Source organism: Sturnus vulgaris, chromosome 13 (genome assembly GCF_052056855.1).
Source record: "Sturnus vulgaris isolate bStuVul1 chromosome 13, bStuVul1.hap1, whole genome shotgun sequence".
Classification (NCBI taxonomy): domain Eukaryota; kingdom Metazoa; phylum Chordata; class Aves; order Passeriformes; family Sturnidae; genus Sturnus; species Sturnus vulgaris.
This window is the reverse complement of record NC_142255.1, coordinates 7,618,783-7,635,815: the sequence shown is the minus strand read 5'-3', so window position 1 is coordinate 7,635,815 and position 17,033 is coordinate 7,618,783. Positions and strand designations below refer to the sequence as shown.

Here is a 17,033-nt window from a genome sequence, read left to right as displayed (position 1 = left end):
GCTGCACTTGCTTAAAATTAAAGCTGCACAAAATTTAATTAAGCTAAAGCCGTGTAAGTTCATACGTGCAGGCATCTATTTCAGTTTGCACCTACAAAGCTGAGTTTAAACACACAGAGTTGAAGCCCTCACTCCTAGGTGCCAAATTAACTCTGTCCAACAGAGTCACACGGCTCTGCACAGCAGGACTGGCTGCTCCCACCTGGATCCTGTCTGCAGCTCTGGGGCTGCCACCAGCAGGCCAGCCCAGCTCTGCAGCAGCAGCACAGAGCTGCAGGGCAGCACTGCAGAGCCTGCAGCGTGGGGCAGGCCAGCAAACACCATGCACTGCACCCTCACACTGCCTCCTTCCCTGCCTGCCTGCCCCTGCAGCTGTGATGACTGAACTAGTGACTCTATCAGAATACTTCATCTAAAACCTGCTCATGAATGGAAATCATCAACAGCAAGCATCTGACCAGCATTTAATAGCCCACAACTTCAGGGTTCAGTTCTCTGTCCTCAGAACAGGCAACAATGTGTGCAGCCACTTTGCTGCCCTGCAATCCTACTTCTACAGGCAACCAGGGGGTCAGACCGCAAAAACCTAACAACTTAGCCGTTTTCTTCTCAATCAACACATCTGCTTTGCAGGCACAGCATCATCCATAAGCATTCTGATACCTATTTCAGAAGTTTTCATATTGTCATGGTTTTCTTTAGAAAGTGCAACATAGGGCATGTGACCTGTCCTAGTACAAAGTACTGAAGCCACAGCCACACAGGCCACAGAGTTTACCACCCTATTCAGACAATTTACAGAATACCTGCATGGATTCATTATTCATAGCATGTACATTCCAAACATCCTCAGGAGCTGCACAGTTACACCACAACTTACTTAGTAAAAGAGTAAAACCCAGAAAAGGCTGTCCTTGATTAAATCCAGATCAGATTTCAGAAAAGCTGCATTAAACTTCTGACTTTCCAAAAATCCTTGCACCAGAGAATTATATTTCAGATGTATGTAGACAGCTCTAAAGCAATACCCACCAGGATAACAGTGCTGTTGTCATTCACCTGCAGGCTACTGCACGTGTTCAGATCTAACAATGCACTGAATGATGCGTCTGTGTAAGTGTCACGCTAATGTTACCCACATTACTTGTCTGAGGAGTCCTTCCAGGAGACACTGCTTAAGAGCACTACAGAACCGATCTGGATCTTCATCCCTGTGAATCACATCATGTGTAAACATTCCAGTGGGAGAGCAGATGTCTGCATTACGAGAATGAAAATGTCCTTTCCTGATTATTAGCATAATTTGATTTCAATTTTCACAGTGAACTATATGCTGCTTTGCCACTCCTTTGCTCAGGAGCTGAACTGATTAAGCCAAAACTGCAACTCACCTTTCTGAATTTGACAAATTCCACAAGAATACAACACACTCGAGCTAACTCCTGATCCTACTGGGCCTCACTTACTACAAAGCTACTGCTACTTAAAGGAATGTCAGCAGTAATTAAGAACTTGAGTAAAGTGACAAATAACAATCATTAGTTCTGCACTGCAAACACTTACCCATTGCAATGTATTTTCACCTTAAACAGCTGGAGCTGTTCACCAACAGCACCCAGTGCATACATGAGTGACTAAGTGTTCACAGGGAGGCTTCCACACACAGAACCATGGCACACATGAGCTAAACTGTGTTTTTCAATTAAGTTACAAGTTTCATCAACTTGATAATATAAACCATGGTGATATATGGACCCACATTCCTACCCCCTCCAAGAGAAGTAAGCTGCTAGCAAAAAGATGCAGTCCATGCAGAGACGTTCCATGAAAGCCAAGTGGGGACTGCCTAAACTCACTGGTACTGAACAAAGTATTTTGTTTCATGTTTATTCTTAGCCATAGAGCTCAAGGCTATGACCATTTTTTTAGCTGCTATTAACAGAAAACTGACTACTCACACTATATAGAGGATCTACAGGGTAATCAGACACCTGGCTTCTACTCAGAAGTAATCAATAAAAGAGGTGTGTGGATATCTTCATGGATCACAGGTTAATTATACAGGTTACCAAATCTTAACGGTCAGCATTTTAGCATTTTTTTGCATGATAAAATGATGCTCAAGATTAATTTTTAACTGAAGATTCACCATGAACTGCGTTTAGACAAACCTTTGTCCAGTGTAATTAAACACACACAAACCACCAGCATTTCCAAGTATTTTATTTGATTCAGCAAGCTATCTCCCAACAACTAATAGATTATGTTCAAAATAGCCTTTTACAGAGATAATTCTCGCATTTTGAAACTATATCTATCATTCCCATTTCACTCACTTTTTGAATGGAACAGGCAAATACTTCTCCCTCAGCTGCCGTTTCATTTCGCAACTTTTTAGGAGTCAGTGATTGAACTACACCACTGGAATCCAGCATAATGAAGGTAATGTTGCAGAGCAGGCTCCTGGAGCCAAAAGTTGCCTTAGCTCTTCAGCAAAATGTGGTTCCAGGTGTGCAGCTTCCGATTACTGCCAGTGACTAACTTGACTGTCTTCTAAATATCAACTAATTCATTTAGTTTATATGACCTCTATTAGCAACTGTAGGCCCCTCATCATTTATCGTGCCAAAAGGCTTAATACAGAAAGAAAATCAAACCATAAAGAAAACCTTTTATACTCCTTTAATGAAAAGAAATTTGTCACACTTTGTCAGAGCTTGGATAAAAAGTTTCTGTGGCAGAGTCTGACTCCTGCAAAAATAGATCAAAATTATTTTTAGCCTTTTCTTCAGACAGTCCCATCAGAGCAGAAGGAGCTGCAGCTTTCACCAAGGGCTGAAGCAGCACACGGACCACGGAGCAATCCTGTCCTCACACAAAGCACTGGAGCCAGCACGGTGCAGGAGATGGGAGCTCTGAGTGGATGATGCCGAGCACCATGAGCACAGCTCTCCTTGGCAGGGCATCATCCTCTTCCCAAGAAACTACTGCCCACACACCCTCAGCATGCACAACAAACTGCTCCTGCCTGGGGATGGCCAGCCCTGAAGTAGAAGCCTCCAGTCCGAATTTCACATTGCCTCCAGACACCGCATTGACACAGGATCCAGAATCCCCCTGCAGAATCCTCCCCTCAGTTTAATAAACCCCCAAAGCCTCTCGAGTACTTTCCTCCACTGAACTAGCAATAAAACTAAAGTGGTTCTGGAAGAAGGAGGTGTCATATTTTTTTCAGAGCAGATTAAAAAACAAGACTAAAATTCCATCCACAAAATATTAAATAAATGTTAAAGCTTTTCAATTTAGAGGCCTTCAGAGTTACCACTTGTGGTACTGAGTAGCTGCCTTTCCAGTCTCTATCTTAATGCAGCAGTGATTCTGAAGAAGAAGAGAGAAGGCACACAGGAATATTTCCACTGAAGTCACAAAGACTATTCCAGATATTTTCAAGCGATTTCTAAACAAGGGCAAGAAGGTGGTAAGGCAAAAACAGGAGAACAAACTATCCACTCTATTATCCAGCACAATTTTCTTATACACTAATTTTTGTTTGTCCAAAGGACGCTTGTGGTAGATACTTACAAGGCAACCTCATTCTTACTGAGAAAAAGTTCCAACAGTTTATACTGCTGATCACTTTAAAAACAGTATAATTCACTGCTTTATATGCAAAGTCATGAACTGTAATTCCTGCTTTCCAGTGCAATCTAACTTTTTCACCCACAGGTGTCCCAACAACCTTATGATGGCACTTAGGAATTTCTGACTAAGAAATACAGATGGGCTGCATGCCTGTGAGGCCATCCATCAGAAAGGACAGCCATTGATCACGGATCTTGACATTTAACCACAAACTGCCTCTCGGGGAGAGATACAAATATGCCTCATTTAATAAAGGAGTTCTCCCCAGGAACAAGACTTTCTTCCCAAACTCGAAGTACCTAACAATGGGCAAAGGACAGCACTCCCAGCCAGCAGCAGGGAAGAGCTGAGTGGGACTCATCACAGTGGAGGAACACAGGTACCCCCAGACAGGCAGGGACACACCTGGAAGCCAGGGCTGTCCTGGAACAGCCAGGGCTGTCCTTGCAGGGGTCTGTGGGTCACAGCTGGGGAGGGACAGCAGCTCACGGGGTGCAGGTCCCACCAGAGCCACCCCCAGCCCCAGCCCTGCAGCAACACCCGGCCTTCCCCACCCTTTGACACGCACAACGCCACCACAGCAACCACAAGCAATCAAAAAGAAGCAATAAGGAAAATATTTGGAAAGTTTTGAATTTTTTTTTCCCACTGTCTTAATGATTAAACATTCAACAACACAAAACACTGGGCAGCTTACTGAAAGCCTGTTGATGGCACAGCAGCTGATAACAAGCATCCTACTTGATGAGAGATAATCCTTTTTCCATTAAATCAAGAAAGCATTAAAATTGAGATACTGGCTAACTCCATTTAGAACAAAACAAAACAAACCCTCAAAATTCCTAAAGATCTAATGGAGCACCACAAAATATCCCACCACTTCCAGAATTTTTAGATTTAGTGGATTCTTCTCACTGGCTAGAAAGCACCAATTTGTGCTGGCCTTTTGCTCAGGCTCTTTCTGGGTGACAGTGCACTCACTGCTTTTTCACCTATTCAATTTACCTTTCGAGTCAACTTTGTATATAGCTTTGTAACACACAGTCCAACATTCGACCTGGACTGCTCTAGAGGGAAGTGAGGAAGCTACTTCCCTGTCCTTGTCACCACAGTTTAAAAATAAAGAGCTCCTTATTTATATATGAGGTTTTGTAATATTAGATATTAGAAAGGCTTGTACCAAAAATCCAAATTTGGATCCTGATCTGAATTTTGCAGCTCTGGCCCTTCTCCAAATACTTCTGTTTGGCAAGCAGCTGAGCAGAGTAACAAGAGAAGGCAACATACATAAGTTATGGGATCTGTATAAAAACATTAAGCTCAACCCCTGCTCTCAAAACTACACACATACACAGAGAAAATGACTAACAAAACCACTCCAAGCTCCAATTAAAAGATTAATCAGTGCTTCAGTACAAGTCTGATCACCCCAACCTAAGCAGTACTGTCATCTCACCCAATTATATGATTTTTTGTGATTAATTTGTACAGTACCCAGAAATTTTCAGGGGAGTTTCCAAGTGCTCTTTCAGGTAGAGATTTGGATTCCTACTTGCCAGTGGCATACAAACACACGTAAATAACAAAGAACTCTTCCAAACAGCAAGCAACCCAGCTATAGAGGCCTGGGACGACAATCCTGCGACTCTGTGCTTACTAAGGCCTCATTAGATCTGCTGCTCTGAACCACAACGTCACACCATCTGACCTGCTTCAATGAGGAAACTCCTGCAGTGGAAAGTAAAATGTTTATGAAACAAGGAATTGCGTATGTTTGACGCTGTGAAGTCAACAATTCCATGCACTCCAAATGAATAACAGTAAAACTTATGCAAATCTTTTATCACTTCAATAGTGCTTTCCCCCATACAGTTTTTAGATTCTATTGTTTCAAGAAAAAAGACAAAACCCACAAACAAGAGCGAAAAATCCACTCTTCCTAAAAGCAGGTTTATAAAGACCTTTTTTCTGCAAAGCTATTCCCTCCAACTCAAAGCCAGGATATTCAATAAAACCTCAGCTCCATTCTCCAAAGGTTACATAAAGGTCACCATTCATTTTACTCAGGTTTATTTTCTAACCTTGTAAAAACGCCTGCAGTCCAAATTGGCTTCCACACCTGCTGACCTAGAAACTCCAGCACTGTGGTGGCCGTGCCCCGTTTTGGAAAGTTGCTTCTCCTGCCACGCCTGTGCCCTGGCACTGATTGCTGAGCCTTTCCCAAGAGCACAGGATGCACTGCAGCAAGGAACAGTGAAAGCTTTCAAACCCTGCTTGGGTGAGAAGGAATCCTAGGGGGCTTCCCCACAAAAGGAGTTTCCTGCACACAGGAATGTGCAGTAGCAGATAAAGCATATACCTGGCCCTTGTTCAGAGTGGAAGGTCTCCAAACAACCCACAGGGGCCATCTCCAGGAGAGGCCAAGCTGAGAAAGGGACAAACAGTATAGGATGTATTTTTTCTAATTCATAAGTTCTGCACCATAGATGGTTACACCCTGGTTTAAAATTTGTTTGTAGTAAGAGAATTAGGCACATGAAGTGATCAGATGGAATGTTTTATGGAAACATCTTTCCTAGGAGCTGGCCCTCACCTCAGAAATATATTTTTTTCCTCCACAATAACTATATGGGAACTTGTACAGAGCCAGGTATGAAATGAAACAAATTCCACTTTCTGTTCCCATCCATTTGGGGAAGCAGAATGTGAAGGAGAATGACAAACTGCTAAATGCTTTGCCCAAGGAGGGGTGACCTTCCCTGAAATCACCACAAACTACTCTAAAACATGGTCCACGGTTCGATTTTTTTGTATCTGACTGCTTATACATCATATCAGGCAACACATTCAGGACAGGCAAACCTTACCATCACCTGGGAACACTGGAACAAAGAAGCCAGGGAAAACTGAGTCGGTGACAAGAAATCTTGGCAGTTTTACACATCATCTCTCAGCTGAGGGGCTCAAGTACTTTTTGAAAGGAGGTAAACACACTTCTGATGCTGCATAGATTAAGTGAAATGAGTGCAGCCTGTACACCTGTCAATGATAATTATTTGATTTTCCTCACAGTAATCAGTAATCTATAATTGAAGCATTATAACCTGTGTTTCCCACCTCCAACAATGAATTAATCAGGAGGAAGGAGGGAACTACTGCCACTACATTTTGGGCTGGGGGCACAGAATAAACACAAGTACTCCGTAAACAGAGGAAATGTTGAGCTCTCTCAATTTTGACAGGCTACTTAACAAAATACTGAAGGTTATGTCCGAGTTTTTTTCTCTTATTTCCTGTCTCTCTCTCCCAAGTTACAAAAAAAAAGAGAAAATGCAGATGGATTGGTTTACATGTTAATACAACCTGACTCAAGAAATACTTGTTTTAAAAATATACACACAGAAATTTCAACTGCAGAAGAAAACTACCAAAAAGGTATGTCCATCTGCATTTGCTAAAAGCCTGAAACACATACCCCTCAAGCTTCCCTCTTCATTGCCAGGCATTTTATTAAAAATATCAAGACTGTCAATCAGTTTTTCTGCTGACCTAACTATACAAATGAGTAGCAATTCCTATTATGAAAAACCTCAATGGCATTTCCCAAGTTGCAGAACATTTGCTCTGCCAACAGCTAAGTGACGATCCACGCTTGCTGACAATGCCTAATGAGGAGTGATGGATGCAACTGCAGGAGGGAGAAGCAATGTTTTAAGTCATAAAAAAGAATGGAGCTTTCCAAAGATTAGAACACACTGGTGTTAAAATCAGCTAATCTGGTTCTCTAGCACAATACCAAGAGACCAAAAGTAATAAGGGCACAATTCACCTCCTACTCTTTCTTCAACATGAGACAAACTGGGCATCAGGACACATAATTTAGGCACTGCCCAGACTCACTCATGTGGTTTTCCAATACAACTTCTAGCTAGAAGACCAATTTGAGGACAAAAATTATGGGTCTGAAACCCACACCCTCGTCCAGCTGAAATGGCTGCAAATGCAGTGCTTTGTGTTTGTCACTCCACACTGCCTGGTCCTCAGCTTGGTTTACGCACGAGACACTGGGGCGGAGAAGCAGAGAAATTAATCTCTCAAGCAGAATTGCTATATTCAAATCCCAGCAGATGCCTTTAGGACAAAAAGAGCTGAGATGCAGGCAAGGTGAAAGAAGCCGGGGCCAACCCATGCCCAGATGCAAGCACCAGGTTATTATTTCCAATGGCAAACAAGCGCTCATTGCAGAACCATCCCCAGTTATTCACAACAGCGAACAAGAAAGCAAACCCGCCCATTCCTTCAGTGTTCACAGCTACTGAATTTTGGATTAATACAGTGAGTGGAGGGATTAAATTGCCTAAAACTGTTGGTCTTTTTCTTTTATGCCAGTGATGACAGACCCTCAGCTGACACCATCCTCCCTTGGCCATCTTTGCATCTCAATCCTCATGCCACGCTGCTTTTACATCCGTACTTTGCTGGCTGTCTTCAGCTGTAAGATATTCCTTGGCAAGTCAACGTGATACTGAGTAGACTCAGTCTTCACCACCATATGTTTGGGTACAGAAACATCATATACAAATAGACACATTTGGTAATACAGTACCCTCACCCGAAGAAAAAAGTGAAACCCCATTAGTCTATATGCTCAGACAGCTGACTAGGGAGGTTTTCCCGCCTCGGGCTCCAACGTCTGGACAAAAAGCTATTAATAAATATGAAAGCTTTAACGAATCTAAAGAGAAATAAAAACAGGCAGATTAAGGTCCAGTGTCCAGCGAAGACCAAGGCAATTTACAAACCCGCCCATGCTGACACTAATCAGCCAGGCTGGGCTCCCAAAGACGTGTTCTCTCTGTCTAGACTTCTAATCCGTCAATGGGAAAAGACATCCAGCATTATTTCTGCCCGCTTCACCCACACCGTAAGAACACATCCAACCACCCCAGCAACTCACACACAGAGCACAGAACAAAACCAGACACCACTTTGTTCAATGCATGCGTTCAAGTGGGGCAGGCAGGACACAAACACAGATAGACAGTGATGAGCTTCTATTACTGTAACCAAAGAGCACTTAAATACCTGTATGTGATGTTGTATTGCAAATAAATACTTCCTGATTTGTTTATAAACACAGCTAAGTCACTCTTTTATCTTCCCCTCCTCAGCTCAAACTAGTGGTCACCTTATATGCCAAAAAACACCCCTCAAAAAAAAAAAAAAAAAAACCAAACAAAAAAAACCCCAACAGGCTGGACACCTAAAAAGCGTATTTTTCAGTTTTCAGTACCTTTACTGACCATGCCTGCAAATGTAACCAGCGAGGTTTAAACTATTGTTTCAATATAAGGGACTCTACATGTACACAATTACTTAATATGTTTTTACATATTTGACATATTTTACATTTTAATTTAATAAACAGAATAAAATAAATACGAATTGAGATAATGAATAGCTCATTGTCCTACTCGTGGCCTGCATCACTCTCTATATTTGTCTGTAAAGTGGAGGGACAAGCACAGACTTGTTTGTGATCCTCAAGTCCAGTATTTACATAGCTGCTATATTTTGCTATACTACTATTTTCATTGACAATCTGAAGACTGAAACCTTTAAAAAAACCCAGACAAACAAACAAACAAAAACCTTGTAACAAACACAACCAACAAAAAGCCTCCATCCACTATGCACAAACACGTGTAGGAAAAAAGGAGGTAGGGGGAAAACAACAGAGAAGAGCAGAGCTGGATGTGCTAAACCTGCTGGGAAGCAAAGGGGAAACTGGATGCACCAACCTGCCAGCACATGCAACTGGCACAGCAGGGCAAGAGAGGAGGAAGAGGAGGGAAAGGGAAAGGAGGAAGAAGCTCTGCTCTGCACATTACACCTCGTTCTGTTAACAGCAGTGCACTGCTGTTTTCACAACCTCTCCCACTGTTTATCCATCTCCAGCACCCACTGAACAGAGAGCAAACCCCAGAGTGCCAGCACAGGAGACTTTCCACTGTTCATTGGGGAGCAGTGGGCACAACGTCCCTGGCTGTGCTCCTCATCCTTGCCACGCCAAAACAACCACTGCATCTCCAGAAGATGCAAACTGACATTAAACTCCAACCTCAAATGAAGATTGCTTGATCACAATAAAGAAATGTAAGATTTGAAGACATCAAAATAAAAGGTTTTCTTATAAAAAATAACCTTATCTTGAAATACTGCACTTCAACAGCACAACCTGCAGGAACGGATGCTGCCTGAGAGCAGCAGGGAAGTTGAAGCCTGGTGCAGGAAACAGGTAGCCAAGAGGAACACTGTGAGAAGGGGAGGAATGCCTGTGAAAGGACCAGGAGACAGGGCTGCAAGGTGCTGGCAAAACCTCTGCTGGTCACAGGCACTTGGCACCAGGCGAGCCACTCACCCCGAGCAAATTGCTTCATTCCTTTGTACCAAACATGGGCTTGGGCTATTCACCAAGTTCACCTGAATCAAACAAGCAGTTTTCATTTCAGAAGCTAACATATGTGCTCTTTTTCCTAGAAAAGAAAACCCACAATAAAAGCAGAGGTTTTACTTAGTAGCCATTTTGTCTTCAACTTGGACATGATACCTAATCTGAATGCAATGTAAACATGCTCTCCGAGGCTCATTTCCAAACAGCATGTTCATGCAAAGAGAAGGAAATGTGAAAAGACCATCACTAAATATCATAATAAATTAGGAAGGTGTGAAGATTTTATGATCCAAAAAGAGAAAATTCAGCAGTTCACATTCCATCTCTAGGTCACATTGCAGAGAAGACCAAAACAAAAGGTAGCAAGTGTGGATGAAGGAGAATGAACTATTATTTACTGTTTAAATAAATAAAAACAACGACCATCCCAATAATAAATGCAATTTCAGTATGCCATATAATAAAAAAATCTGAAGGTAAAATTATATTTAGAGTCCCTTTATTTTCGAGTGACAACCATTCAAAGCACATAATTTATCTGTACTATGACGTAATATGCAAGCTAGATCAGTATGTTTTTATTGGGATGAGTATATGTATAAAATACACATGGTGTGTGTGTGTATAAAGGAAAACACTACATGAGTAACCTGTACTTACAACTCCCAACTTTCACTACTCCTTATCAGTGCCCTCAGCCAAAAGCAGCTTTTAAAAATATATATAAAATACAAATGCTGCAGGTGACAGACTCTTGCAGATATTAAAAAAAACAAAACAAAAAAACCCAAAGAACAACAAAGTGCTTTATTTGCAGCAGGCTAAACTCGATCCACCTCGTTCCCCCAATACACATAAAATAAAATCCTTAAATAAAATGCTGGTTTACTAAGAAATTGAATTTGTGGGGGAAAAAAAAGAATCAACAAAAAATAACCTGGATTCCTATGCAGAAACTTGAAAGCCATCGTGGGTTCCAGCCGAAACTGCATTTGAACTGCCTGACTGGAGCTCAGAAGAGCAGAGGTTTACAGAGGCTGGACGATCGCACCCTTCCTGCCCGGCTCCGCATCCCCCGCCGTGCCGGGGGCTCAATGTGCGCGCTACAAGCACGGCCGGCAGCGCAGCGGCCGCGCAAGAAGCGCCCGTTGGTAGCGCCTGCGGCAGGTGAGCGGAGCCCGCCGCCCATCGCAGCCGGGCAGCGCCGCCGCCCGCCCGCACACGGGGCTGGTCCTGCCCGGGCGGCACCGCCCGCGGCCACGGCCCGGCCGCGACCCCCGCCCGCGGCCACGCGTGTGCTCCGCGCTGCCCGCACAAAGGGGCCGCGCCTCCCCCGCACCCGCGCAGCCCCCCGGCCCTTCCCCCGCTCCCCCGGCCCGGGGCCCGGCCCTTACCAGATGGAGCTGCGGATCTTGTGCTGCAGCGCGCTGGCCTCGCCGCCCTGCAGCCCCGGCACCAGGGCCGGCAGGGCCCCGCCGGGCGCGGGGGTGCCGGCGAGCCGCCGCGGCGGCTGCCCCCCCTCCGGCTGCTGCTCCTCGGCCATGGGACGCGAGCGGCGCTGGCCGCACTAGGCCTCTGCCGCAGCGCTCGAGTGAGTCGCCTTCCCCCGCTGCCCGGGGGACATCACGGGCGGAACCCGTCCCGCCGCTACGCCGCAGGATGGCGAGCCCGGCCCGCGGCTCGGCGCATGGCGCCCGGCCCCCGCCGCCCCCGCGCAGGGTCGCTCCGCGCTCCCCCGCCCCGCAGCAGCAGCACCTGGCCCGGCCCGGCCCGCCCCGCGCCGCTCCTCGCCCCGCGGCCGCCGTGCCCGCCCGGCCGCCGAGTGCGCAGGCTCGGCGTGCCCGACACTCGGGCCGCCCCGCGCCGCCGCCGCCGCCGCCGCCGCCGCCGGGGAGGGGGCCGGGGCCGGGGCCGGGGCCGGGGCCGCGGCTGGGGCCGGGGGCGGCGAGCGCAGCCGGAGCTGGGGGGGGGCGGCCCCTCCGTCAGCCCCGGGACCCCCGCCGCGGTGGGGAGGGGGATGGGCTGCACCCGGAGCGGCCCCGCGGCGCAAACAACACGTGTGTGTGTGTGTGTGTCTGTGTGTGTGTGCGTGTGTGTGTGCGCGTTCCCCGTGTGTCACAGCGCACACCGCGCGGCACACGCCGCTGCCCCGCCGGCCGGGCGCGCCGCAGACACGTGAAGGCGCTGCGGCGGCAGCAGCATTACATCAGCTGCGGCACCGCGGCCGGCAGCGCCCGCAGCCCCCGCGCCCGGCCCGCCCTCCGCCGCGGCTCGTAACAAAATAACAAGTGCTGCCGTGCTCACATGGCCCTGGGGGAGCCAGACAGCGGCACGGGCGGCGGTAGGCCGGGCCATCGCTCGCCCTCGGGCTTCCTCTGTGTCCTCCGCACATAAGCGGGGCCGGGCTGCCATTAGTTCCACCGGCCTTTGCCCACAATCTTTCTGTGAAAACACTTTCCCAAAATTTAAATCGTGCAGCTACCACAGCTGCTTTCTCTGCCATATTTCTGCTCCTTGGGATCATGGCTTTTAATGAAAAAAACCCGAAAAAAACAGAGAAACTGTCCAGCCTGGGATAGTGGGCAGGTAAATACCTAAATTCAGGGACGATGATACAAGGTGACCATTATTAAAGTCATTATTGGGAGTTGGACTCGATGACCCATGAGGGTCCCTTCCCACTCCGGATATTCCATGGTTATTGTTTCTCTTCCCTCTAGGGCTATGGTAACAAAGCCTGCTCAGGCTGCCCCCCTGTTGCCCCTCTTTTTCCAGCCACTCCAATTCTGGTCTGTTCCCACTGGAATTCACAACTTGGACACTCAGCCCTCTTGGCAGGGCCATGGACATGCGGGTACCTCTGTGACACAAGGATGTGGTGACTCCCTAGCCTGTGCTGATCACTGAAAATGTGGGCTTAAAGGTGACTAATAATATAAATATACACATGGAGACACAGCATTACTAAATTTAGGAGATGAGCATTTTGTCATCAACCGAAGCTAAGGCCTTTCAAAAATAAGTATTTGCTTACGTCTCCACTGCTCCAAAATCAGAACATTAATGGCTATGACAACGATGGTGATCTTCCCCTTACAAAACCTCTCATCAGAACCAAAAAAACTAAGCTTTCTTGTTCCTGCCTCTTATTAAAAATGTTTTTTAATGATAATTGAAAATTTGTGAAGGTCATTTAAAAAATAAGGAAAAAATATACAAGTGAAAATTATAATCAAAAGTAAACATAAAATTAATCAATTTTAAATCCTAACTGTTAACGCTTTTTGCAAGAAAACTACATTAGTATGCAGGTAAACTGGCACGGGAAGACAAGGGTGAATGTCCTTGGTGATATTTCCTTGGTGGCAATTTCCACTTAACAGCAACTGTATCAACATAGCCAGGGTTGCTTCTGTTGAGATCTTTTGTTGGACTCTGTCCCATCTCCCTGGTCAGAATTTAACCCACAGGGATCCAAGCCATAAAATCACTCTGGCCAATGCCTGTATATTATCCTAGATTGAAATTGATGGCCCTACACCTCAGAATAAAGTTCAACAGATGTGCATCATGTTTGCAGGATCACAGACCAATACAATAAATTGTAAAAAATACACATCATTTCCATGTCACTTTTATTCTAAACCAGCAGCTGGAAGACAAGTTTATTATCTAGTTCCCTATTAATTTAGTTCCCAGACATGTCCTTTTAATCATGTTTATTTACAGCTGCATGGGCATCATGTGACACCAAAAAAAAAAAAAAAAAAAGTCACTTATCTTCTGCAAAATCTGCAATACCATGCCAGGCTGGCACCCAAGGGCCACCAGGGCCACCCTGAAATCACACCAGGTATTTTAGGGCAGAACAGGATTAAACTAGCACAGAGATTAAACAAGTGAGCCAGACTCCCAGCTTGCATTTCTGTGGTCAAAATGGTCCATGGGCTTCAAAAGCTATGCTTATGCTCTCATATCTCACTATCAATCAATTGTTCTATAAAAAAAAACTTCTTTTTTTTTTTTCTGTGACTTTTTGTGTGAAGCCTTTCAAGTATAAGCCTATTACTGCTGGCTTTGAGCATCAGGCCCAAAATAAGATTTGAGAAAAGCCCAGAACGAGACTGAGGTTCTGTGTAAAGAAGAGATTTCCATCTCAGGCAGAGCAGTAAATAAAAAATTAACTTTTTTTCACAGTGTGATACTTAGAAGAAATGGGCTGTGTTGTGTGTAAGTACAGCAGAGAAGCTCACACTCTGCTCTCCACAAGCCTTTTCTTGTTAGAAGTAATTCTCTCTCAGTGCTTTCCTGGCCTTGGCACAGGTCTGAGTGGGGACTCTCGCCCTACACTCACAGGCTCATAAATGGCTGCCTATTTTGGCTGCCTCCCACACAACCAGCTGAATTTTCCTCGTGTTTCATATAGTCTCATACACTGGTGCAAAATGGGCAAAGATGGTGGCAACTCATACACAGTTTACCTGGCCATGTGTAGCTACAGCAAAGAACAAATAGATCCAGAATTACTGTGTCGACAAAGAGCTCATGCTAACAGAATGAATTTGAAGATACTGAAGGGAATTATTTAACCACTATGAGATGAACAACTATGAGATGAAGTGACCAAACATCTCCAGGGATTATCCACCAAAGACCACTACAACCATCTGCTGGAGTTCTTGTACCTAATGGTTCTGAAAACCTTCATTTGATGCAGAGTTAGCTCCTGGTCAGCACTGTATAAGAAACACACCAAAAGTAATACAAAGGAGTTAATTTTAAGCCCCATTACCATAAAGAAAGACATGTGTGAAAGTTTTAAGCATGTCAGAAACCAGACTAGTGTTGGCAGGACCAGGATCTTTCCTCTTCTTTCCCATTTTCCAAACATCTGGCTTTGTTGAAGAGCACAGCAGCTGAACTGTGAGTAGGTGGGGGCTTCCTCTCTCCTTCTGCAGGCAGATTTTACTTGTCTAGAAACTGATGTTCCTGTACTAGTGCTAAAATTCCTCCTTTCTAACTCAAAAGCACTGCAAGTCTCCTGTGCTGGATAGACATATCCATCTGAGGGTGATTTTCAAAGGAGAATGAAAGCTGTTTTGGAGAAGGAGCTGGCTGTCTGCAGGAGGACAATCTCCACTGTGCAGTCCTGTGACAGGTGGGAGCCAACTCCATTTTGTCAGGTTAATTCCAAAAGCTCTGTTTATTTTCCTTCCATTTCTGGAGATTCGGATCTAACGCAAGCCCTCTCTGTGGGGAAAAGTTGTGCTTAAGTACTGTCTAACCTATTTTCTAGGATTTTCTCTGCTGTACTTTAGCATGGCTTTGTTTGTTTTTTTGGGTAATGAATTGTGTGTGACAGTTGGGGAATACAGTGTCTCTCACTTTCAAGGAGGAATGCCTGGCTGCCCTTTTTCCAGCTCGCAGCCAGCGCCGAGGGGAAGGCGCTTTTCCCACTGTCCTGTCCACAGAGAGGGATCTGCTGCCTCTTGTCTCACACAGGGCCAGGGACCTGCACGCTCAGAGGTATGAGCCTGATAAATTATGAAATCTCACTATCTGTATCCTCAAAACAAACATGAAGCACATTCTCTGAGGATAATTGACTCTAAAGGCTTGCTAAAAAAAGACACTTCCCAAAAGCTTTAAACGCCAGTTCAGTGAACTCCATTTTGATGCCTTTTTGCAACTCTCCTTCCCTAGGGATGTCTGTCTCTGTATATCCTGAGCCATGCCCAAGACATTTCGCTCTGGTTCTGTTTATTATCTCCATTCATGTGTTGTATCTGTAAAATCAAAGTGCAATAACTAGGAATTCACCTAACAAATTTTAATGAAAACATGAACTTTTATGGTTTCAATTATTAAAAAAAAAAAAAAACAAAACAAAAAAAAGCCAATTACCCCAGCTTCAAACTCACATCATCCCAGCTGACAGAAGAAACTGCTCTGTGTTCAAACCAGCTGCTTTAATTACAATGAAAGCCTACTTGACCAGAAATTTTCTAAGCTTTGCTGGATCTTGCAGCATCTGTTTGGAGTGGGAATGAGCTTTGTGTGGTGCATGATATGGCCACCTGGAAAATAACAGGAAAAGTCTGGAAAGTCTGAGGTAGGCCTTGTGATCATGAGTCCTTCTCCAGCAAAGGAAGAGCATTAACCACCCCTCTGCCTAGTGATGGAAACGGGCTGCAGACCTCTGCATGGAAGCTTTGGGGTGCTAATGGACAGGATATGAGCCCTTCCTCGGTGCAGATGTGGATGATCATGAGGTCCAAGACAGCAAGGCCCAGGTTCCCAGCCTGGCTATGACTCACCACGGCTGCCCAGAGGAGGATGTGACATTTTGCATCTTGGGTAGGACACAGACTGCTTACATTCCGTAAGTTATGATGACCAGATTAAATTCCCAAGGTATATATCTGTTCTTTGATGATACTTTGAAACTTCATTTCTGTAGATAGTCTTCTCTGTACAGTACAAAAAAATCTTTGTCCCAGTGTAAAGTCAAATGGGCTCAGTTGCTGAGCTGTTAAAAATGGCATGTGGTGTTCCTAGATACTGCACTCTTGTCTTCAGGTTGAAAGAAGTCAATAACGTAGAAAAAGGCAGCAACTACTGCAGGCTAAGAAAACTACATAGAAGAGGACAGTGGGTCGTGAATGATGATGATTCAGACTGTCCTGTACAAGACTGATAAGTAGGAAGGAAGGGCTCTCACTGAAATAAATACCAAAGTTTGGTACTTGGCTGAATGAGGTTTTTAAACAATTTTTTCCCCATTTTTGGGGTCGAATGCTGATGCTCTGCAGGTAGAAGCTTGGGGAAAAAACATTTTCAGTCAGACCCCTATGCAGCTGCCTGATCTTCTCAGTTGTCTCTTATGCTGACCCAGAGACTCAGTTCTGGGGAGATCCTGAGTGAATAATGGCCAAGG

General features: G+C 45.1%; 1 protein-coding gene across 1 annotated transcript in view; it reads right to left on the bottom strand.

Annotated features, from left to right (window-relative positions):
* The window catches only part of RFX7 (regulatory factor X7), a 49,712-nt gene extending 37,861 nt beyond the window's left edge, over window positions 1-11,851 (bottom strand). The window contains exon 1 of the mRNA XM_014874083.2: window positions 11,491-11,851. Coding sequence (XP_014729569.1) covers window positions 11,491-11,639 — 149 coding nt within the window. The 5' untranslated portion in view covers window positions 11,640-11,851. The remainder of the gene's footprint in view (window positions 1-11,490) is intronic.
* Window positions 11,852-17,033: the final 5,182 nt, after the last annotated feature.